We start from the raw sequence: 26,630 nt of genomic DNA, 5'->3' as shown, positions 1-26,630 counted from the left end.
TTGATAGTGTGACCACGTGCAACGTATTCATCACGAACACTATCATACAAACCAAAGAAAACAATAAGAATCACTTTAACGTTTGAGCGACTTTGACTTTCTTTTTTTTTTGGGGGGGGGGGTGTCCTCGGCGAAGATTTTCCCATCCGCTGGTGTGACTGTGCCTTTGTTTCAACGGCATATCTATAGACCCAAGTCTCGTCACCTGTTATGATGTTTCTCAAGAAGCCACAGATTTCATTTGTACGATTCAAGAGATTTCACAGATATCCACATGGCAGGACGATTTACTGATTCCTACTTTCTCAGCCTCTGATATTGGTTTCAAACGACGATTTTTCCGTCCAAGATCGCGCATTTTCTAAACAAAAACATTACATAATTGGTGGGCATTCTGATTTTGCCTCGTCTTTGATGGATATTATTCCTGTTTTGAAACGCTGAATCTATTCATAACACTGGATTCGGTTCATACATTCTTCTGTGTATATTTCTTGCAGCATTTTCAAAGTTTCTGTAAATGTTTTGCCCAATTTCAAATAAAAATTTGATGCGCATACGCTACTCTTCCAAAGTCTTCATTTTCGTAGTCCAGAAAAACGCCATAAGTACGGAACACAACTTCTTTCCAACACTTGAAGTTTCACAATGACAAAAGGCAGGATGATGCAGTTACCGTTAAAATGCTTGGAAAGAATCTTACTATGCGGCACTGGCAAGCAGAAAATTAAGAACAGTTTCGTTGATTTGTATCTTTTGATAGTTCGGTTTTCTCGGGACAAGCCTCCTAGATATATTAAAAATGTAACTATTTGTGATTTTCCATTCCGTACCTATTTGGTAGAAAATTCGTTACCTAAAACGAGCAGGCTACAGGGTGCATACACGAAAAAATATATGCCAACATAAGAAGAAAGTATGTTTATACGAGGAGAGAAAGAAAGTTCTTCTCTAATAATGATAGAAATGAAATAAGGGCTTGCAATTTGGTTCACGGCTGCATCCTTTTCTACATATTCATCAGGTATTTCCTTCCATTCTCCACATCGATGGATCAGTTCGTTAATACCGTCTGGAGGCCAATCATCTGTAAAATCAACCCACAAGTAGTTCTTCATATTTGAAAAAAGAAAGTAATCAGACAGCCAAATTGTGAGAGTATGGTCGGTGGTGCAACGGTTCTAGCCACATTGGCTCACCAAAGTATTTCTGCTGCTCAGTGTGCTCTTGCATTGCCCACTAGTATCAACACACCTTCCGAGAGCAAAGGCCGTCTGTTTACTTGCATAGCGTCCCGTAACTTTTGCAGCAGATCCTGTAGTTGCAGTACCATTTTGTCAGTAATAAAAATCACAAGTATGGTCCCAAAACACAGACATGACCTAGCTGGATGAATGTTGCAAGTTAGCCTTTTGGAGGTGGGGGACGAGGTATGTTTTCACGTTTTAATCATACCATTTCTTTGCTTTCAGGGTCAAATAGATACGCGTATACTCATCATTCATTTATAGTCACTAATCATCGCGGTATAGGTTTAAAATGTTTTGTGCATATAGTACACGTTGCTGTTTTTGTCAGCAATCGAGAAACACATTCTGCTGGTATGCAGAACGTCATGTAATATGGTGTGTGTGCGGATCCCCTAGTAATGTCCATCTCCCTAGCTAAACAGTTAATAGTGACCTATCTCCAAGCACCAGCTGCTTAACTTTTGCTCCATGTTTGGATATAGTCTTGGGTTATGTCCTGTAGACGTACAAACATTTAGATTCTATTTTCCAACATTTCACTGTGTCATAAGAGCGCAATATAATGCCGCTGGTAGTTTTCTGGCAGTAACATCAATTCAACACGGCCTGTAAATCCACAAATTAGTATACGTCTTAGTGAGATGTTAATCTATCATTGTGCAAATTCTTACAGTATAACATGTTATCATGGTGAGGGTAAGAACTTCCTCTCACCTACTCGTACAGAAGGCTGTTTCAGCCTTATGTTAAGTGAAGTACAGACCCGTGCCCTAGGGCGTAAAACCCCGTTTCCACCAGCGATCATGTTCGATATGATAGCCCCGTTGGTGAACGATTGCACGACATCGTAGTTTCCACTGAAGGAGACCTCTATTGAGCACTGCCTAATCCAATTTCGCCCACTCCTCCTTGCACACTTTCCAAAGGCCACCAAGTGTGGTCGGACGACGCTTATTGATGTTCCGTTTGAGGAGGCCGAAAGCACAGAAGTCCATAGGGGATGCGTCTGGTGACTTGACTGGGATGTCTCGAAATGGGATAGCCTTTACACTTGCCTCCTGTTCCATACGTGTCATGTAGGCCACCGTTCGTTTGGCAGTATGACTGCTGGCCTTGTTCTGGTGGATGAACACTCTGTCAGTGTCATTGCCATACAAAGCCGGGGCATATTGGCGATAGATGGGTTCCAGTACATGCTCGATATAATACGCTGCATTCACCTTGACATTTCATGACACCCGGTGTATCGGAAGCTTTCCTTTTGCACAGAAACCCGTCACTACCATAAATCCCTTTGGAAAACTCTCCTTGCAGGAGCGAATCCACTTTGCATTATCGGTTTCATCACTGCGGCGGTAGTAAATTGCACGCATCTGCTGGGATCCTGTCAAATAGACCCATGTTTCATCTAAGGTGATCACATAACGCCATTTGTCACCTGCCAGGTAACCTTCATACAGCCTTGTGCATGTCACCCGCCGTTCTGCGATGTGCGTTGGCTTCAGAACATGGACCCGCCGCTTGTGTGCACTTCTGAGTCCCAAATTGTCGCGTATGATTCGGTGTACAGTTGCAGTTGACCGTCCAACACGCCTCGCTATGTCACGTTGGGTGGGTGGATTCTCCTGGGTCACAAACCGGCGGACCTTGGCAATGATGTCTTGACTGCGTTGTGGAGCCGGTTGCTTCTTTTACCTTTTTTGACGACGCATGGCAATGGTTTGCTCTGGGTTTGCATTGCGATGGATGGCTGCATTAATTCCCTTATCAGACACTGTGAAACCTTTCTTCTTGCACTGTGTTCTTATTCGGCTATAGCTGTAGCCTATATAAGAAAGTGCTACGATGTAGCTATCCCAAAAAGGGTCGATTTTCGGCGGCATTTTGCTCACACACGTCTCTCCTCTGCACGGCTTGTATACAAGTGTCTGGCTACTCCGTACTGCGTGCGTCACGTTGCTGACGCGAAACTAGCGCCTCTGATGGCGACTGCAAATTGCTACCATAAGGATGAAACAGCCTTCTGTATAACGTATAGTAATTAAAATTTATACTTTAGATCCCAGACGATCGTAGCATTGACTTAGAAGAAGTAAGTAAGTATTAGTTGAGTTTTGGTATTGGACATGTGTTCATTAATAGGATTTCGTACGGTGATGCATATTTACTTCTGTCTTCTCAATCACTGCTTCACTGCTACTGTACTGTACCTATCTATCGCTGTTATATATTCTGTTCTTCAGAGAGTCACCTAGCACATAGAGCAGTTGACAAAACACAATGTAATTTATGATGTGGAGTACGTACCATCCTCACCAAGAGATAATTATTCAATATGTTTGCCCATGTTCTTCACATACTTTCGCAAATAGTCCGGTCATTCATCTATCGCAGCACGCACCACTTCCAATGGTATGGATACTATTGTCTACACCAAATCTGGTTTCAGAGTTTCGAAATTGTGATGAAATTTAGATCAAGCCTTCTCCTCTAAAATGTTTCCACAATCTATTATCCAAAGGATTAAGATCGGACTGCCTCAAGGCTAATAGCCACTGATGATACATTGAATGCCAGTCAGCATTGTGTCGTTTTTATCCTATGCACAGATACGAAATCTTGTTGGAAGGTCTACTGCTGCGCAGCAAACAGTGTGGTGCTTAAGGGGTTCACACATCACTTTGATAGTTGATGAATCGTGTTTTAATCCCCGCCTCGTAGAAAGCAATTGTGTAATAACTCTCGTCGAACTTTCACTGTAGCTGGATGAAAATCCCCACCTTACGAATTTATGCAAACATGCTGTAAGTCCATGACCTGACCGGAATTTTATCGGTAAGCTTCAAGCCTAAGATACTTTTTTAATAATGCGTGACATGGTATTTTTTATCTTTAGGCAAAAATTTTCTTGTAAACCATATATATATATCTGGAGAACTAGATACAATGTACCCAAACACAAACTATCACCTAACTCAGTATGATGTGCTTATTCCGTAAAAAAAATACAAAAATCGATTTAGGGGCCGTCCAAAAATTTTCTTGTACGACTTATATCTCGAGAATTACATCCAAGCCCAAACTGTCATTTAACGCAGTATGATGCGCTTATTCCGCAAAAAATACGAAAACTCGATTTAGGGGTCGTTCAAACTTTTTGTGGCCCCTGATCCAAAAAATCCAATATATTTCATTGTCAAAAATTTTCTGGTACGCCTTATATCTGGAGAACTACATATAGTGTTGCCAAACCCAAACCATCACGTAACTCAGTATGATGTGCTTATTCCGTAAAAAAAAAAAAAAATGCGTAATGTCGATTTAGCAGCTCAAAAATTTTGTGGCCCCTGATTCAAAAACTAGTTATTAGCCAAGATCTCAATCTTTTGATTGAGATACATTTTTTTTTACCAGTCGTGAAATTCTTGGTCAAGATTGCAATCTTTTGATCATTTTTTTTTGGAATATTTCTAAAATTCTTGTTTATTTATTTATTTTCCGTCCTGAGTGAATTTCTGCGAATTTATTTGGTAAACTGCATTAATGGCTGTTTATGGGCTTGTTGCACATGGTTGATTATTTCGTCAGCGACATTAAACGTATTCAACTGGTTTATGGCGCGATACGCAATTATTTTTGTGATTTGTAACGATTTTAAGAGCACCCAAATCTCTTCACAGTGCCTTGTTACTCTTCTGTAGCGTAATCGCAGCAATGCGGTTCTCTTGGAGAGCACCCTTATTGCTATATGGTTACCGTAACACCTTTTATCGAAGAAGACTCGATTTCAATTCCCGGTAGAAGCTCATGTGATTCAGGTTCCACATTACGCTGTAGTTTCGAGTCTTGTCCAATCCACTCCAAAGCGGTTCTCTGATCCTCACTACCTTTCAATATGTAGCAGCCTCACTACCTTTCACTACACTGTTATTCGAATAGAACTTAAAACCCACAGAAATTACACAGAAATCACATTGCTAGGTAAGGAAACTTATAACATCTCAAATCGGTTTTCCAGCAATGGTGTATTGTTGTTATGGTGAGGACCCAAAGAAATAGCCTACTGAACTGGTAACGTTGCGTTTTTATTTAACATAGTGCATCTCTACAGTGTGGAGTCCAAGCAGCTGGTGCAATTGAAAAAAAAAAAATCAGATTGAAAACCCCTTATTTCCAACAACTTTCCTTTCTATTTCTCGTATCTTTATTCATTACGGAATTGGCCTGTTATCCCTGAGTTTTGATACACCCTGTATTGTATTCATTCAAAAAATGTGACTAAGTAAATTGTAGTCTAGGAGTAGTATTGTAAATTTATTCCTCTGTTTAGTCGTTGTAGCCCTCTGTTTAGTCGTTAGACTATAAATTACATGTGACGAGCACTGGTCAACTGTTATTTTAAGATCAGACATACCTGTATCATCTTGTGACCTTTATCTGTAAAGTATCAGAGTTATTAGTAAAATTTCTACAAATATCTGGACAATGCAGTTGTGGCTGACCTAATAAATATTTTACAATGTTATTTTAAGACTTGTGTCAGTAAGTAGTACATTAATTAAAAGAATATTGATATAAAAGAAAGTAAAATATTTAATAATGTGGGCATACTGAATTGGAAAAGTATTTTCTAACATTAATGTAGAAAATGTATGTATATATATATATATATATATATATATATATATATATATATATATATATATAAAGTAATGAAATTTAATCAGTAGTAAATAAGTCTATTCAATTTCAAAGCAGTAAAATTGATTCAGAAACTAAGATTTTTCCTTCGTTCTTTCGGATATTTAAATCGTATTGCGTTTACAAGCAATTACTATATATTTTCATATATCCTCTATTATTAATTATTTTTACATATTATCTATAGTATCATCTATTACTATACATAATTATAATACTGTACATAATTATAAATTTTGTTTTCCTGTTGTCTCAGAATCGTCAATATCAGTATTATAGTACCGGTCTTCTTTCAAATTATGATAAATTCCCAGAACATCAGAAAATGATCGTGGGATCAAAGAAGAAGAAAAAGGATAAGAAATTGGAAAAGAAAATGAAGAAGCTAAAGAAAATTTGTATGAGGGAGAAGCGTCAGAGCGAGGAACGCAGCCAAATGCAAGTATGTGCTCATTTTTCAGTATTTATTTAGATGTTAATTTGAGCTTTATATTAAAGTTTAAGGTTCCTTCTGTACATGTTTACTTCAGTCATTTCACTATACAATACGAAATCTGTCCTTTACATGAAAATATATTTTTCTTTCGCATATTTCCATGAGAAAATCCGATCTATAATTACTTTCTACGTAACAGTACATTTTTTTGTTGAAAAAATGACAAGTTTGTTATTTACAAAGCCCAGTATGTGATGTACGGCGTTTTTACAGGTGCTTATGTAAACACCTCCAGCGACAGTTCTTTTTTACAGAGAGGGATATACAGAGGTGAATTTCTCTCTCATGCTCCCCGAATTATTCAGACTTTTTCTGCGTAAATAGGGAACACTAATTTCTCATATTATACTTCATTGCAAGTAATGCTCCAATTGACGTATAGCAATCAGTCTGGGTACAAATTTGTGCAGCCTAACAGAGTAGATTTTTAGCGCTGTATAAGCATTTATCTCGTGTGCAGTGGAATATAATGTCCTGGAATGCAAAAATTTTGTTGTATATGTGGTGAACTTACATTAAAGAAAGAAAAAAAAAGTCCCTTACAGTTTTAGTTTAAAAATGCATATTAACTGTACTTGACTGTAGGGATGGTGACATGGTTAAGTTCTGGTTACCGCAGATATGTTGTATTACATGTTCTACAGATTTGAAAAACTTGCTCCAAGGAAAACGTAGTGCTATAAAATTTGCTGTTCCTATGAATTGGCGCTAACAAATAGATAATGTAAGTGTCACTTTTGCGTCTCAGATGTGAAGGGCTTTTTCTTTTAATCTAACCATCAGATAATTCTGTATCGTAATTTAAAGTTAGCTATTCCACCAGTTCCGCACAGTGAAAATCTACCAGTACTTGAAACTCTAGGGAAGATACAAAGTTTCTTTCGACCATTTAAAGTCCAGTCAGTGGTACCTCATTTGATCATAGAAGAAGAACTTTACAATTTTGTATGGGATTTAAATCTTTCTAAAACAAAACTGAATTGTTGCATTCCGGGTTTCAGGTTCAGAATCTGTTAGCTAATAATGTTAAAATAAGATTGTTTAGAAATGACAATCATTTTGCGGCTATTTTTTTATAGAAATTAGAGGTATGGCTTGTTGCAGAGATGTAAATGGTTTATTTCACTCTTCAGTGATTTCAGTTAAGATTATTAATTTTATTCTATCGATTTTTTTTTTTAAATCTCGTATTATTCATTCTTTTATTATTTTGTGCAGTTTATTGTTTTTGCCACAAGAATTTAATTTACCATGTGTTAAATTTGTTCAACTTCTATATCTTTTAATTAACTTTTATATAACCTTTTAAGTATAGTTCTTCGTTATAATGTTGGTAGTTGTTGAATGACCTATGTTTGGGCACTGATCTTATCGTGATTAGGACAAATAGCCTCTTCACCGATGTCCTTTTTAAATCCCCAATCAATCAATGCACTTATTAAATAGTTTGGATTATTATTATTATTATTATTATTAAAAATAATTATTATTATTCATTATTTTGCAAGGACCGTGATTTGTTGGATGGGTATGAAGAGGAGGAAAGGATGCCTATGAATCTTCACTTAAAGGAGGAAGATGATTCTGATGGCTATTGTCAGAGCTTTAACTTACCTTCGCTTTCATCGAAAGGATCAAAAGTGAAGAAGAAATCGCAGCAATCCAAAAATCCAGAAGTTATGATTCTTCGAAGAAAGAAGATATGGATCATGATGTCCAAGAAAGAACTAGGAAAGGTGAGTTTAGTTTTAGTTGTTTATGTAGACGAAGAAGTATGCCAAGATGAAAATATCCTCAGTTCTGCATGTGGAACAGTTGTTCTATATATAATTCTGCATTACATCTTTTGACTTCATTTTCATCTGTAAACAACACTATACATTTATTTTCACGCTCTGTGTCCTAAATGCATACTATGTTTTATAAGAAAACATTGTGTGAGATTAGTTTCATTGTTTGTGTCAATATAAAACTGAATTGTAGATGCAATGTTGAATTAAATACGATACAAATAAGACTTTAAGAACCAATATATTTTGAAAACAATTATGACAAGAAGGTCTTAGCATGAAAGTCAAACTAATTTTCAATGAAATCCAAATAAAAGTGTGACTGAATCTGATGTCAAACTCACGTTTCTGGTTTAGGATACTGCTCTAACATTCGCCTGTGTAAAAGGTGCAGCAGAAAGATTTGCCCTATTTGAAAACCAAGGAAGATATGCTAATTATTTTTTTTTATTCAGCGAAGAGCACATAATGCCGTTTTAAATCAACGTGTTGTGAACAAAATCTTACTCAAGTGGTGGTCTCCGTTATCGGTAAAAAGCGCAGAGTTGATGTGAAATGCACTCTACTTTGCGACCGACAACCTGCCGTTTTTTTTAACTTCTCAACAAAAAAATGACACGATGCTCTCACGCCCACACCATGGTGTAATCTCAAAAGGGCACGTATACTGCTGCTCGATTACACGCTCCCACCCGAAGCTATGCCTTTCCCAAATCGGAGAGTTTTTGTGAGGCGGCAGAATGGCTAACTACCCGATGAGAGAACATAGCTTCGAGAAGTATTATGTACTGGTTAAGAGTAGGTTGTCGAACAGTGATATACTTTCCAGGTTTTTTTTTTTTTTTTTTTTTTTTTTAATGCCGTATCTTCTTTGGTTTTGAGTTTATTAATTTCCCAAATCTGTTGACTCTTTCTGCTGCGGCTTGTATCTTTCTTGGGCCATTTAGATCACGCGTGGACTGTCACAGCTTACCATCGTTACTTGATTTCTTTTTTCTTAAATACTTGAAGAGTAAAAATGTTTGATTTGTGTAGAGAAGGGCTAGGCAGAAAATCGAGACTTGGGTTCAATCTCCAATCTAGTTGCTCTTTTTATTTGAATTTCATTGAGTCTGCACTTCAGAGAATTTTTTTAACGCTTGTTTGCTGTATTTATATTTCTCATTTTGTTTATATTGTGTACAGTTCTCTGCAAAGGTGCGTACCTTTCTCTTTGTCAGTACCTCCAATTCCCTTACTTTTTCTGACATTATTAAAGGAAACATACAACGGGAAAGAGTACACTTGTCCGGTAGTTATACAAAATTAGCTGATGTACATCCAGAGTTATGGACATTTAAGAATGTTCTGATACACAGTCAGATGCTCTGATGACTAGTGTGTGTCATTCAGTATCTTCATATTTAGACACCTGCATAGAGACATGTCTGTTAATTGTATTACCAATTTAAGATTTTGTAGAAAAATTCTTTGATTTATTGTTTAGCAGTTAAACTCATTGCCGTAATTCAGTTCAGTGTGTGTTAAACAAAAGCTGTGATTTCAAACGTATTAACTCACCAATATTTGTATATGTAGCTGATATTTTCAGCAATTTCGGACCATTTGAGAAGAATAGATAGGTCGGAATTGATATTACGAAAGATAAATATTAGTATAGAAATTCGTCTCATACCTAAGTGTATCATAATTTATTTTCACTGCAGCTTGAACCGTCTTACCCCTAACACAGCATGTTCGTTATACGTTTACCTTTACACCTCTGATAGTCCTGGGATTGATTTCCGGTGGAAAAGTATTAAGAAAAATTGAAAACATTATGGTGGCTTGGATTGTACCTTAAAACTGTAGGTCCATGTTTCTTGTAGCCTTGGTGATGAAAAGGAACGCTAAACTTTCTCTGACAACGATTAACTTTTTAAATTCCAAACACATTCTTCCCAAATGCTTGGAAGAAGGCGACAGGGTATCGCATAAGTTGCTGAAATTACTTCATAAACAAAGAAAAGAATGCAAATATTAGTACAAGATTATACATCCAAAATAGGTATTCTTATCATATTAGTCTTCACTTTCTTTTACAGTTACTTTGTCACAAAAATACTAATTTACAGTCTTTGTAAAGAAGTGTGAAAAGTAAGAACATTAATTCAGTAGTCTAGAGTTGCATTCACGAGTTTATCGGAAGTTATGGCTTGTGAGTTTTGTGACAGACAAATACTATATGCAGAGTTCTCTGAGAAGACTTAATTTTTCTCCCGTTATATTATTCTACCTTTAATTTCATTATCAATCGTGATATTTATCACTAACCGTCTTAGACCACAAGAATAAACTTTCAAGGTGTCATAAATTTTTAAATATGTTTTCAGTTACGTATATAAATATTCCATTTTTCTATTTAACGTCTCTCAAGTGTCACTTTTAAAACAAACGAAAAGTATTTAAAATACAGTACACTCATTAGGATCGATGTTAGCATATGTGTATATCTTTCCTTCTTTTCTATTTTAGGTGCAGAGATCCAAGCTTAATAATCATAAAGAGATGTTAACCAGTTGCAAAAGAGTAGCTCAATACTGTATGAAATACTGGCGACAACGAGCAATGCAGGTATATTATTCTACTAATTCAGTAACATAATTTCGGTCGTGAATTAACCCCGAATTTGCTCTGGTGGGATCTTTGGAGGTATCATGCATATTATGAAAAATAATATTGAATGAGTTGGAATAGTTTCAAAGCAGACGAAAATGTACAGTGACCAGTAGGATTGGGTTAATAGGTGGTATATGTTTAGACCTTAATAATAATAGTGTATACTTGAAGTATTACTGTATAAGGTAATTTAAGGTTTGTTCAACGTATGGTGAGTAAAATGACCTAAGTGACCCCACCCATAACATAGTTGGCGTGTAGGGGCCGCGGTGTCTCAATGGTAGAGCGTTCACCTCTGGTGCATGGAATTCCCGGTTCGATCCCAGCTCGCACCAAGTGACCTTTGTGGTGGACAAATACCGTGTGCGTGGGTTCTCTCGGGGTTCCCTGGTTTCCTCCCACTTTCTTCATTCCATCGTTTTCATTTATTTCTTATCATCACCGTCTCTTTTAGCCTAGCCGGCATAACCGTGGGACGTAAACCTTAAAGATTTCATTTCATAGTTGGTGTGAAGGATCAAGTACAACATACCGTATTTACGCGAATATAGGCCGCACTTTTTGCCCTAAATTTTGGCTTGAAAAATCATGGCGCGGCCTATAATCGAGGTTTTCCCCTTCAGATCATAAATCGTCAATTTGAAAATAACACGTACACGTATCTTGTGGGTTGAAATTAATACCATTACAAGGTACTGCAGTTACTTTTGTAAACCATCAAAGACTTAAGAAGAAAATAGCAGAAAAGCATATTTTGTTCGCAAAAATTGACATCTTCATTAGGTACCGGTAACACCTTATACTGGCACGAAAAGCACTTGTACACTTAATACTTTTATTAACAGGAATACGTATCTTTGTTATACAGTATATATAATATATACGGAATATTCGTGTACAGCAGCTGTTATTGAAAAAAGAAAAGCAACTTTGTTTCGCAAAACTGTGTCAGCTTGTTTGTACCCACCCAAATCACGCACAATTACTTCCCACCATTTCAGCGTCACCAGCGTCTGGTTTTTTACTCTCACTAGACGATCCAGAATGCTGCTCAGAGTGACTGTCATAAAGGTCATGTTCATAAATCAGCTTTAGTTATGTGAGAGTTAAAGAAGGGGAGGAAGAGAGAGATTTCAAAGTACTGTCTAATTGAAATTTCTCGTAAATTTATTACTGCGGCCTATATTCGCGCAAATACGGTAGTTTCAGAGTAAAGTCAAAGCAAATATTGTTATTGTTATTATTATTTTATTAATATGTGATCTGTGTCTCATTCTGTAACGGATATTTCAACAATGATGTAATTTCCCAAATCAGCGTATGCACACTGAGGATGTGCAAAATCAGTGAATACTTTTACGTTGTGTTTCTTTGATTTCTTTAGATGATCTCTGGATGCGATATGATCCAAATATTCCACATTGGGAGCTCCTGAGTTCGGTTCACCGACTGTCCAACAAACTTCTATTACAAATATTTATGAATCGACAGTGGGTTTACCAATTCAGATTTTTGAAATAGCCAAATAAAAACAGTGTGTGTGTGTGTGTGTGTGTGTAGATGGAAATAATGTGTACATCGAATCGAGAATTACCTTGTGATACGACGATATTAACTATAATTGATAAGGCTCCGTGCGTCAGTTATACAGTGCTAACCTCTGATGCGAGAGGCTCCTGTTTCGGTTCCATACCATGCGAGTTTGTGGTAGGGATCTTTTCCGTGGGTTTTCCAATTTTTTCCACGTTCTTACTCCATTAATCCCTTACGTAATCATTCGCCTTCATATTACGAGAAAGGCAAATTAATTCAACATCTAGGAGGAAGATCGATGATGCTTTAAAAGCAAAGAATTTGGAAGATGTCATGCAAGCAATGATACTATTATTAGATTTGTTTCTAATCAATATTTTATGGTTGGTTGACATCCTTGTTAACTTCAATACAATGCCTAGTTAATATTTGTGATATCACTATCATTATTATTATGAGTTTCTTTTAATACTGTATCTTCAGTTATAAAAGATATTCCAAGTCAGACGAAGGTTAGGTATGAGGGAAAATGAATAGATCAAAGAAAAAATATTTGGTCTAGGAATTAATTCGTGCGGTTGGTACGCACACATTGAAGCTGTAGTACAAACACAAAATACATAAATACCTTAAGAAAAATATTGTCCATCGCTAGCCACTACTTTCGCCCATCTGTCAGGCAATGTATGGATTCCGTGGCGAAAGAAGTCCTCATCCTTGGAAGCGATCCAGTCAGAGACCCATGTTTCGATATCTTCTGAAGAAGTAAACCGCTGTCCAATCAAATCGTTGTTCATGCAATCGAACAAGTAGTAGTCCGAAGGAGCAACGTCTGGTGAATACGGCGGGTGGGGTAAAACTTCCCATCCGACATTTTCTAAATAGGTTTTGACCGGTTTTGCGACATGTGGGCGAGCGTTATCATGTTGAACAATAAGTTTATCATGTCTGTTCTCCCATTCTGGTCGTGTTCTGGCCAGAGCTTGCTTCAAACGCATTAATTGTCGTCGATAACGTTCTCCATTCATAGTTTCACCCGGTTGCAGCAGCTCATAGTACACCACATCTTTCATATCCCACCATATGCACAGCATAACCTTTGCACAGTGAATATCTCGTTTTGGTTGTGATGGACCTGGTTCACCTGGTTTCACCCAGGCCTTTTTTCGTTTAGGGTTCTCGTAATGGATCCACTTCTCATCACCCGTAATAATTCGATGCAGAAACCCCTTTCTGCTCTGTCGTTGAAGCAGCAATTCGCAAATGGTTTTTCGTCTTTCAACGTCTCTGTCTTTCAATTCATGTGGAACCCAATGTGACATCTTTTGAATCATTCCCATGGCTTTCAAGCGTTTGGAGACTGTTGTTTGATCAACGCCTAATGCTGCTGCAAGTTGTTCCTGCGTTTGACACGAATCCTGCTCGAGCAATGCTGTCAATTCTTCGTCTTGAAATTTTTTTGGCTGTCCAGCTCGCTCTTGGTCTGCCAAGCCGAAATCACCACTTCTAAGCCGTGCAAACCACTTCTGACACGTTCGCTCAGCTAGAGCATGGTCACCATACACTTCCACCAAAATACGATGACTTTCAGTCGCACTTTTCTGCATGTTAAAGTAATGCAGCAGGACACCCCGCAAAAACACTTCATCAGGCACAAATTGCGCCATGATCACTTAACTACAAACTGGTGTTGTTGACGCTTTAATCCACTGCCCTATACTACTAACGATACGCGATGACAGGGGTTTGCAACACATGTGTGGATACACGGAACTGTGGAACGCTCCGTTCGTTGCGCCATCTCTTGTCCACCCGCACGAATTAATTCCTAGACCAAATAATACAATGATTCTACACATTTGACATTTCTGTTTTATTTATTATTTGATTTTTTGTATCATGTGTTTGTATAGTGTTCGTATTAATCAATTAAATCCGAAGTCATTAAAATAATCATTTAATATTTGAAAGAATGGAAAACTTGAAAAAAGCCACAAATATTTTTTAAGATCATTTTCACGAGCACAGGTGAAATGTTTCTTTCAATATAGGATTGTAATTGTTTCACTTGATGTCAATGGCGTATCTTACTGGTCGGTCAAGTCGGATTGAACCATGTTGGGATGCTGTACAGATATTTAAAACATACAGGACAATACTGAAACGTAAATGTGTTCATATTTGAAGGTGCTTTTTTGCAACGTACTTTTTTTAATTAATAAGCGTACATTCAGAATTAGTTTCTTAAGAATGGCTAATTGACATTACTACTGTTGGCCATTATTTTTTAGAAAGTGAGCCTAATAGTTTCATAAGCATATTTCCTTAATTTCAATGCTGTTTTGTTAATGCATGAATATTTTCTTCGGAAGTGAAGTACTTCGTGCGTACCTTTGAAATCTATTCGGAAGAAAGTTAAAGAGTAAGTTTTCAGAGTTCAGTATCATTTTGCATTCTTAAAGAGCTGGATGTTATCATAAAGTAGAAACTAAGTTTTAAAATACTTCAATTGTATTGAGTTTTTAGGACCGAGTTAAATTTTAAATTATTAATCTGTTTTTACTAGGTATACCATGTCCAAGAAGAAAACTCGCCACTTATTTTCCTTCGAAACCATTTATTCTTTGATTCTTAGATGAATTTGAATTCAAGAAAGACTGGTTTGTTTCCTTAAGAAAGACTTTTCTCGTAAACCTGTGTATTAAAATATAGTACTGAGTAAAATCGGTAAATCAAATTTTATTTTAATATTTTGGCATATTCTGAAGCAATAGTACATACCCCATATTAAATATAAATGTATTTTTTCATTAGCTCAGGGACGGACGATATTTTGTAAAGAGTATGTAATTTATTTAGGGAAACGTAGGTTATATGGTCATCAACAAAAGTAAATAGCATGTTTCAAATATAATCTGCATTTGAAGTACATAATTTTCGTTTGTCCTTGTCTGTACCAATGTGATACACAAGTATAGAATCATCGCTCATCAGAAGCTGTTTACGGAAAAAGACAACTAATTTGAAAGCAAAATTTTCTAGTAGATTGAATTCCTCTTATATTAGTCATCGCTGTTAATTTTCTCTCACTTTTGTAGGAAACTTAATTCCAGTAAGTTCTGCCTGTATTGGTAGAAGAACATCTCTCTTATGCCGTAAAGGCCCAAAATTACATTCATATTTTTGTATTTCTGAATTTAGTCTATAATATTATTAACATAATGTACTCGTTTATTTCAGTCTCAGAAGAACATGAAAGAAACAATATGGCGCGCTAAGCGATTAACACGTGAAATGCAAGCATACTGGAAAAGATATGATCGAGTTGAGAGAGAAACTAGGCGTCGATTGGAGAAGGAAGCAGAAGAACAGAGAAAACTTGACGTAGAGTTGATGGAGGTATGATTATTGCTAATAATTTATTCTTATTGTGTAGAAAATTAATTAAGTTCTGTAATCTTATTCAGAAAAGATATTATTCATGTGTGTATTGAGAGATTAATATAACCAGTTTTGAATTAAGAGCTACTTTTTGCCTCTTGTAATAAAATATTTCTTTGCACTAGTACATTTACCACCAGAAGATTGACTGAAATAAGTACGTTTTTAATTGCATCTGCTCAGACGCACATCCATGTAATCAGGAAGTTAGGCTGTATCGTCTTCTAACAGGATTTCGTAAGTGAAGTTCGTTTACCACTGATGCAGCTCAAAAACTCATAAACAGCATTGAAAATGTATATAATACACAGTTATCGGTGATTTTTTAAAAATATGTTAGGGCAATGGGTACACAGATGCAAATACATGTAAGATGCCGTCGTGACTCTCTCCCCCCAACACACATACATACATGCAACGCAGTAATTAATTATCCAATATTAGGATCTCAGAGATGAATTCGTTGCTGTGCAAAATGTGTCTGTTGATTGACAAGGAAAATGTACCAGCGGAAGGAAATTGACTAAGAGTAATTCACTGTGATTGTGAAGTGCAGCCGTTAAGTCTATTTACGCCTTTTGTTTGCAACGAGGCTATATAAGAGACCTACAATGGGCATCTGAAGCACTGTAATGCGTTCGATGGTCTTCCACTGGGAATCAAATCCTGAAACTCGTGCACTGAAGGCATTTGCGGTAACCAGTAAACCATCTAGAAGGACGAGTGGGAAAATTAGTACCATTACGTACCCAAGTGTGAATGCAAAAAATGCACGTACCGACGTTCCCTACCATTGCAGGGATAGTTTCCCGGAAGAATTTATGGTGGTTGCAATATTGGCTTGTACTTGGTATTATAAATTGTGATTCATATGATGTCCACAAATATCAAAGTGAATACCATGGTACTATAAACAAGACACCTCATTCATTCGCATTGACGTGGATAAGGCATGTATCATCGCGTAAAAAATACAAAAAGTTTATTTAAAACTAGCATAGAGAGTTAAGAAATAATATCTTTAGCGCAGTAATCTTCTACAATAAAAACATGTTGTAGAGCTATTCTTAACGATACTGACCCAGAAAGCACAACCAATGGTGGCGTCGTGACAGTCTGGTGAATACAATATCAAAACCGTCCATGTTTTCATATCTGGATTAGCCATTATATATAGTTCAGTATGTAATCTTACTTGACATCACATAGGAGGGCAAATTTATTGATCCTTGTGATTGTTTTGACATAAACATGATAAAATTTGTTTTCTGGTTTCATTTTTACTCGTTTCGCAAAATCACCGCATTTAGAATGTAGAATTAATATAAGATACCTGTTATCCGTGCAAGCCATTCATGATATGACAACAAAGTCGTTCATGACGAGTTACCAACGGTGTATCATTCAACCACCCAAGTGCTATCACTTCTGTATATCATCCTCACGAAAAAAACACTATTCTTTCTCGAAGACTTTGTACAAGATAGTTAATACAATTACAAAATTCACAATTTAATCAAACAAAAGTACAAAACGTGAATTCAAGCAAGACAAGAAATTTGTTTTACATATTTTGTCGTTCTCCTCTTCAAGTTTAGGATGAGACGAAGAAAAGAAATTGGACATTTCTTTCAGAACCAGTGTGTGTATGAACTCTTTCTAGTAGTTTAATAAAAAATATAATATGAATTAATACTTTGGATAAGTTAATGTCTGGAAAATTATGGATTATTCATTAAAGGTAAGAAAATAGAATTTAGGGTGGCAGGGATTTCTGTTATTAATTCACTGTGCCAAAATAAACTAAACCCAGGAAGGTAAATAGTCATTTTCATACTTGATTTAAATTTGTTTTGCGTTATAATATATTGTACATTACAGAATGAGGATAACTATTTAATAACAGTATTTCTGTGTAGCAAGCCAGTTTCGTGAAAGCTGAGAAATTTGCTATCAAGCAGGACTCACCATCGAACATATTTGGCATCTTGTCATGATTTTTCTCTGAGGGAAGAAAGAAAAACGATTAAAGTACACATCATTAAAATAAAGAAGCATTAAAGGTTAAAACAAAAACACCAAGGTAGTAAATTTGAGTCACTGCAATTTTAGCATGATACATTAGTATTGTGCTCCTATACTTACTCTTCACCTGTGTATATTTGATGTTATCACATTACTACTGTACATTTATTTATTTCTAGGCCAAACGCCAGCAAAGGAAGTTGAATTTCCTTATTACGCAGACTGAGTTATATGCTCATTTTATGTCCCGGAAATTAGGTAGTGCGTCCCATGAAGACCAATTGCGAATTTTAAGTCAGTTGGATGAGGAAATTCCTCCACGATTGGCTGCAGTAGATGACTACGATAGGTAAGGTTTACTTATATATTGAAGGAAGAGCATGATAACACCACTTACGCGTAGTTTTTTTCCAAGTAATTATCGTAACATTTATCACCTAATATTCGTTGAAGTGTTGAAACTTGTGCCATTTTGAAGTAAATTAAGTATTATAAGTTTTGGGAAAGTTCAATGATGATATACTCTTTATGTGAGAAGTTAAATAAATTACCAAACGTAGCAATTTAAGAAAAGAATTCTTCATTTTCTCTTAAAATCATTTTAAATTTATAATAGGAGACTAGCATATAGTTAACCACATATTTATTAATTTGGTAGGAAAATAGACAGTTTCATATTGCCATTTGCAGAGCAAACTAATAAATTAGCAGTTATTTCGTTATTCGTTTCTTGAAGATAAGCACGATTAGTGGTTTCACTATAAAATTACGTCAAACTAATTTGTTACCGATCTTAAATTGCCTTGGTATTTTAAGTGCACGGGAATTGGAGACTTAGATAACTTTATTGATTAATTTGAATTTACGTCCCTTCTTAGCAGCGCGGCTATATTGGACAAAATCTAAAATGAGATCTGAACCATTATTGTGCGGGTTCGATGTTCTCCCACTGGTAATCGAACTCGAGACCCAATGCATGAAAAGCACACGTGCTATCCCTTAGACCAGAGAAAAGAGCAGTTTTTGGAAAATTTACAGCAATCTTGATAAAGAAAATAATGGTCTATTAAAGTGATTGCTTGCTAGCACGTGTAATCAGTAAGTTTTTAGGTCAAAACTTTAGAGAGAAGCTTGAACTTCTTTGTCTTGAATATATTATCAGACGATTTTGTTGTTTAATTACAATTAATAGTGCGTGGTGACAGTAGTTGAGTATCGGATTCGTGAACCCTGGTCGAACTGAATGAGCTTTGTAGTGAGCAAACACCATATTCGTTTTTTTATTTGTTTATTTATTTATTTTTTTTAATAGAAAATTTTAATATAACTGCCTTTCGCGTGTATTTTATTCTTGGTCTCATGCTTCTTGTGAATTTGTATTTCTCAATATTAACAATACTATTATCATATGAAGCATTCTGGGTAGTAAGGGTGAACTCAATAAAATTTACGTGCAATCTGAAAGTTCGGAAATTACATTTGAGGTATATGAGAAAATTATAGTATTTTACCTTAGCGTATTTGGAGTTCAATTGTATGACAATTAATTTCGATGTCTATATTCGTCTCTCCGGTCCACAGGACCTATAAAGAGATTGAACTAAATTGCTTGATTTATACTTATTTTTAATTTTCCACTTTCTTCCAAGAATTTAAAACTTATGCCAAAAGCGTTAAAATTTCAAATTTGTCCAAACATGAAAATTAACTAATTAAATTTCCTGAGAATTACACAACTAATAATGCGTAAACTTATAAAATACATAAGAATCAAGCAACCTGGTTTAGACTTCATAGACAAATGTAGACATCGAAATTAATCGACATATAACGACATATAATAAACTCCAAATACACTGAGTTAAAATACTATAATAATTTTCTTATATATATATATATATATATATATATATATATATAAAATGCATATTATTTTGACCATTCAAAGTGCGCTTTCATAAGGTTCACACTGAATGCTAAAGTCGGGGAAATGTGCTATTTTTCACAGAAGGATAAGGTTTTGCTGCTTACAGAAAATAAGAATACCTCAAAGAACTAAAACATTATTTTAAAAAAGTAACGAAAAAAGATAATTATGTTTAGAAATAAAGAGGCCGAGAAACACCGAGGAGCTTGTGAGTGGCTTAACTTCAAACCATGAAACAAAAAGAATCAAATCCTATAGGGGAAAAAAGTTAGATTAGGTGTGTTAGTTGTAGGTAATCAAAGAGTTAACTAAATTATTACATACATTTACTTGTTTATAAATGTATTCAGGATGCCAAAATAATAAGATTATCATTAGCCTATATTATTGTTTGGTATTAGTATGCTTTAAGAAAATAAGCTTATAACTGTATTAAAAAAATAAAAAGGAGAGCGTTGGACAGCTGTGGAGATGTTGGAGGCGAATAATATTTTTTTAGCGTAACCATTAATGATAATGTTCGCGGTGTTGGAGGCTGGAAAAATTTACTTAAGTTACGGAAACTCAGGGACATCAATACCAGAATTTTAGTGAACGCTGTTTCAGGAAAAAAATCTTCATTGAGTTTGCCCCTACTACACGGAACACCTCACATATATATGATTTATTTATTTATTTATTTTTAATCTCAAGGAGTAAAAGACATTTAATATTTATGCAAATAAGTGTATTCAAATTTGAGCATACTCTCTTAAGTTAGTAAGTACCTTAGACTGATGCATTAAATTAACTATATTTTATTTTGTAGCGAAGCAATGAAACAGAAAGCCAAAAAGAACGTGAGAGATGCTTTTCAAGCCGATCAGGCAAAGACGAAAAAGTTCGACAGTGAAGTTGCTCAAGAGTTAGCAGGTGATTTCAAGCTAACTCAAACTAGTATTAGTGCCAATGAAGAACACCCGCAGCCAAGCATATTCCATGGAAATTTGAAGCATTATCAGTTAAAAGGAATGAATTGGCTTGCCAATCTCTACGATCAGGTAAAAATTTTATTAACTTCGTAATATTATTTTATCCTGAGGTTTTTAAAAGATATAATCGTATTTTTCGTGCAGAACTTGGTTTTTCAAAATTGTTTTATTATCTTTTATGTTATTATTTATTTTATTATTTATTTGATTTTGTATGTGTTCCTTCTTTCCATTTTATTGAAATAAGAAGGAAAACTTAGAATTCCCTTAGATGTCAACACAATAATAATGTGTGTGAAAGTTTATTGTATCATAATTAATAAAACTGTTGAAGTGTTAGGATAGGGTTGGCGAGATATTCTGATTCAGCGATACCAAAGACTGAAAATCTTCGACGACCGATAACAACTCATTTGTTCATACTGTGGCCTAGTATTAGTTCACACCATTAACAATATACATAACAACATATACAGAAAAAAAAAATTTAAAAATGTATCTATTTTGTCAATAACCTTTTATTGAAAGATAGCACTGCATTTCTTAGGAAAACAGATGGTTTGTAGCCAGACAAGCACAGACGAAGGCAGGTTTTTAAATATTCATGTCAGGCATTTTCCATATTTCGACGTGATGATTTACATTTGAGAGAAGGCTGCTTCACAAAGATAGGTTGTAGCAGAGAATGTCCGGTGAGAATTATAATGTACGAGGTGTAGTTCTCAAACAGGAGCACTTCTTTTGATGAAAAAGGAATCAATTTATTTTCTGACACATTTGCCTTCATGATAATTCCAGTTTATAAGTGCAGTATTTCACTCTCTGTTTTCGATGTACTCAAGTTTAACAAATCTGAGGACAGTGAAAAATTTCTTCGATGTTGACTTCAGCAAACAAGAATGATATGAAAACTAGGACAGGCTGAAACATTGTCATAACTTGGTATCGCATTTTTAATGCTTCCAAAATTCGGAAACGGATTTAATTTCATTAACAGTGGAAATTCTACATATCTTTATTGAAGCGTCTGACTATTATTTTGCCTTTCTCCTTTTCACGTAAAATATACTTTCTAGAGGAACAATTCTTCAGTGCAGGTCTTCGTATAGTTATCATGGAAATAAAACTAAAAGTGACAAATCGTATGATATCCTTGATATAAATATTCTTCTTACTTCTTTTATTTGTTTAGAGGAAAAGCACCAAACCGACATACCATTTGTTTTTGGCTCGTAAAGCTGAACTGAAGGACCGGAATTATGAAGTAAATATATTTCCTTAAACCAGCAATACTACTCATCCAACAACAAGATTTAGAAATTACCATATATTGCCACAATTATGACGATTTGTTCAATTGTCTACGAAATCATGTTTTTAGAAACCAGGCCTCAAAACCGACATACCTTCAGGAAATTATTTTACAGAATGAAAAAAAGACATTGTGATGTTTACTCCTTAGGATGGTAATCCAAGTAGAGCAAACATTATAATAGATAGCCATTAATCGAACCTTTCACCCGAGCGTTAACGACGAAACAAGTTATCACAAAGCAATAGCTCCTTTCACCGCTAACCATACATAGGCGAAAATTCAACAAACAACATTAAACTTACGATTAGGATAAAATTTCAGGATTGTTCAACCTGAAAACCAACTAAACACTCCAAAAATTCAATTATACCAATATATTGCACCATGCATAACAAAGGGAAAACACATGTGACGACTAACTGTAGATCGCAGTAACGTCAATGATACGCACAAATTTGGAAGTTATATTTAATATTAGCACTATACTTACATTCCTTCGAAAATACAAGGTAGTATTTTGACAATAACATGTATCGATGCTCTACATATATAAAATGATAAACGGATATATTGATTTTTTATGTTTCTTGCCAAATTTTTATCGCAGTGAGTGTGAAATGCTTCCTATCATGGTTCCGGTTCTGGCGCCCAATGAATGCCACGTCACACAATTTCTTTCGTGTTCTCGCGGTTCATGCGAGTCCCACCTACCAAAATGATGTAATCACAGGTAGGGCTGTGATTGGCTGCCATTGGTTGCCAAGGCCGCTAGCTGCTTCGTTTGCTGGATGCTGCTATTCCGTGCGAGAATGCACAGCGCTTAGATACACTGTTTGTTTAAATGTAGCAGCCTTTTAAAATAAAAACAAATTAAATTGTCTGAGCTGGGTACACCAAAAATAATGCACAAATAAGTTGATTACAACATCTTTTTAAATTTGTATTTTGATATCCTTGTACAAATTCTGTTACGCACAATAGTAGGTTAACTTGAAAGATACTATTAGATCTGCACCATAATTTGCTTTCTAAAAGTAGAAATAAGTGCTGATAGAAATAGTCTTATCGTGGTATTAGACACAATTCACAGTTCTAAATAGTCTACACATTTATATTTGGTCTAGGAATTAATTCGTGCGGGTGGACAAGAGATGGCGCAACGAACGGAGCGTCCCACAGTTCCGTGTATCCACACATGTGTTGCAAACCCCTGTCATCGCGTATCGTTCGTAGTATAGGGCAGTGGATTAAAGCGTCAACAACACCAGTTTGTAGTTAAGTGAACATGGCGCAATTTGTGCCTGATAAAGTGTTTTTGCGGGGTGTCCTGCTGCATTACTTTAACATGCAGAAAAGTGCGACTGAAAGTCATCGTATTTTGGTGGAAGTGTATGGTGACCATGCTCTAGCTGAGCGAACGTGTCAGAAGTGGTTTGCACGGTTTAGAAGTGGTGATTTCGGCTTGGCAGACCAAGAGCGAGCTGGACAGCCAAAAAAATTTCAAGACGAAGAATTGACAGCATTGCTCGAGCAGGATTCGTGTCAAACGCAGGAACAACTTGCAGCAGCATTAGGCGTTGATCAAACAACAGTCTCCAAACGCTTGAAAGCCATGGGAATGATTCAAAAGATGTCACATTGGGTTCCACATGAATTGAAAGACAGAGACGTTGAAAGACGAAAAACCATTTGCGAATTGCTGCTTCAACGACAGAGCAGAAAGGGGTTTCTGCATCGAATTATTACGGGTGATGAGAAGTGGATCCATTACGAGAACCCTAAACGAAAAAAGGCCTGGGTGAAACCAGGTGAACCAGGTCCATCACAACCAAAACGAGATATTCACTGTGCAAAGGTTATGCTGTGCATATGGTGGGATATGAAAGGTGTGGTGTACTATGAGCTGCTGCAACCGGGTGAAACTATGAATGGAGAACGTTATTGACGACAATTAATGCGTTTGAAGCAAGCTCTGGCCAGAACACGACCAGAATGGGAGAACAGACATGATAAACTTATTGTTCAACATGATAACGCTCGCCCACATGTCGCAAAACCGGTCAAAACCTATTTAGAAAATGTCGGATGGGAAGTTTTATTCCACCCGCCGTATTCACCAGACGTTGCTCCTTCGGACTACTACTTGTTCGATTGCATGAACAACGATTTGATTGGACAGCGGTTTACTTCTTCAGAAGATATCGAAACATGGGTCTCTGACTGGATCGCTTCCAAGGATGAGGACTTCTTTCGCCACGGAATCCGTACATTGCCTGACAGATGGACGAAAGTGGTGGCTAGCGATGGACAATATTTTTCTTAAGGTATTTATGTATTTTGTGTTTGTACTACAGCTTCAATGTGTGCGTACCAACCGCACGAATTAATTCCTAGACCAAATAGGTATTTTGTAAGTTAAGTAAACATTAAGAGGGAATATTGCTAGGAATTGACATTAAGTCTAAATCAATGACAATAATCGCAGATGTAAATGTCCCCTTCTACACTGGCATATTTTGTGTGTGCCCAGTCCTCACAGGATACACACTGAACCCATCCTTCTCCTCTGGTGTCTTTCGAAGAAAGAAAGAAAAAAAGAATGCATCATTACTCTCTGGTACAGGACACTAAACCTTTATCTGATGATGAGTCATTATCTGCTTGTTAATACCGTAGCGTCTTCCTTGATCTGGACATAGATTGGGACTTAGTCCTACTTGCATTTCCTTTTGAGTCTTCTTATCTACCTGTGTTCCGTTTACTTTCTCTCTGCACCTTCTTTTCCATCGTAGGTACTAGTTCTTTTTTATACAGTGATGAGGTTATTACTTCCGCTTGAGTACCTTTACTTCTGCTTGACATCATCTCCGTTTCCCTGGAACTGGAGGTATGCCAGATAAGAGTATGTCGGTTTATAGAACACTACTTCTACGTGTTTGTACATGTTTCACCACCAAAGAATATCAGTTGGCACAATAACCACAGAGATTTACAAACTTAATAACTTAAAGAATAAAAGTATGTAATGAGTAAATCACCTACCCCTAAATAATTCTCGTTTTCTGATGGTGACGAATTATCAACAGAAATTTTACCACAACGAAAAACAAAACAATGCTCCTTACACACTAATCCACCCTCACAACTGGTTTAAACTGCATTTGCTCTGCCTAGGGGTGAGAGTAGAAACTACTAATAATGTCTCCGTCAGAGCGTAGCGTGTTCAAGCCCAGAAACGGCTCTATGTCGGTTTACAGACCTATGTCGCTTTTAGTGTTTTCCTTCCGTTTATTTGGTGGTTTGCTTAACAATTGAATGGTTATTCTCCGAGGCTAAATGAGACGATGATGATAATGAAAAAACTTATGGAATGAAGAAAGTGGAAGTAAATGGGAGAACCCACACATATGGTATTTGTCGATCACAAAACCCACTTGGCGCGAGATGGGATCGAATTAGGGATTCCACGCAACAGAGGTAGGCATTCTACCATTGAGCAACTGGCCTCAGAATATTTTATTGATTATTTGGTCAGTTTATGCTTTCATATGTCGCTTTTTTTTGAGTGTGTGTGTAAGTCAACACTTCGTATTATACAAAATAATAATAATAATAATAAAATAAATAAGAATGAAGTCGAAAGAAGTTACAACAGGACGAAGCATTTCCTGTAGATCAACCAACCTTCAGCTGAAAAAAGACAAAAGATTCAAATACGAGGACTCATGGTAGAGCGCTAACCTCTGTTTCAAGTCGTCCCTGGTTCGATCCCAGGCCATGTGAGTTTGTGTAAAACAGTATTCTTGGGTTTTCCCCATTTCCTTCCACATTCTCATTCCACCAATTCATAATCATTCACTTTCATTGATTATTCGTTACCTTTGGCATCAACGCATAAACGTGGGTCGTAAAACTAGAGATTCCATTTCAGTTCGAAAGATTCAAATGAAGATTTCATGAAATGTTCAGTTTTGAAATGTTTCGATAATTTAATGCATATTGTTCCTTCTCTTGTAGGGTATAAATGGAATACTAGCAGATGAAATGGGCTTGGGTAAAACTGTTCAGTCTATTGCATTCCTTGCTCATATAGCTGAAAGATACGGTAAGCATAATGAATTCGTAGTTCAAATTATGTTTATATCTAATTGGAAGAACCTACTAATATAAATATTTTTTGGAAGAGCATTATTTGGGAAATAAATACGAGAATTATTTGAAGAGAACTCGAAATGAGCACAAAATACAGATTTACCTCCAGAAAGTTGTGTTTATTTTTCAGCATAGTCTGCCTTGACATTTGATCCAACTATGTTCTAAAATAGTTACGATATTGGAGAAGCTAGGTTTCTCCATGCCTTCAAGATACTCTTCAATTGATGTTAAGGTCTTCATCTGAACCAAATCTAAGCCCAACAAAGTGTGTTTTTCAGCTTCGGGAAGAGATAGAAGTTTGAACGAGTCAGATCTGGTAGATAAGACAGATATCACATGAAATAATTCTCAGCGTATTAATTTTGATC

General features: G+C 36.1%; 1 protein-coding gene across 2 annotated transcripts in view; it reads left to right on the top strand.

The window, feature by feature from the left end:
- Nucleotides 1-26,630, top strand: part of Ino80 (chromatin-remodeling ATPase INO80) — a 196,354-nt gene that overhangs the window by 39,117 nt on the left and 130,607 nt on the right. For both annotated transcript variants that reach the window (XM_081759007.1, XM_081759006.1), the window contains exons 5-11: nucleotides 6,208-6,393; nucleotides 7,956-8,183; nucleotides 10,752-10,850; nucleotides 15,669-15,827; nucleotides 18,074-18,243; nucleotides 20,630-20,861; nucleotides 26,125-26,212. In XM_081759007.1, the coding sequence (XP_081615133.1) occupies nucleotides 6,208-6,393; nucleotides 7,956-8,183; nucleotides 10,752-10,850; nucleotides 15,669-15,827; nucleotides 18,074-18,243; nucleotides 20,630-20,861; nucleotides 26,125-26,212 (1,162 nt within the window). The remainder of the gene's footprint in view (nucleotides 1-6,207; nucleotides 6,394-7,955; nucleotides 8,184-10,751; nucleotides 10,851-15,668; nucleotides 15,828-18,073; nucleotides 18,244-20,629; nucleotides 20,862-26,124; nucleotides 26,213-26,630) is intronic.

Source organism: Thermobia domestica, chromosome 5 (assembly GCF_964235325.1).
Source record: "Thermobia domestica chromosome 5, izTheDome1.hap1.1, whole genome shotgun sequence".
Taxonomy (NCBI): Eukaryota; Metazoa; Arthropoda; class Insecta; order Zygentoma; family Lepismatidae; genus Thermobia; species Thermobia domestica.
This window is presented reverse-complemented; position numbering and strand designations above follow the sequence as displayed.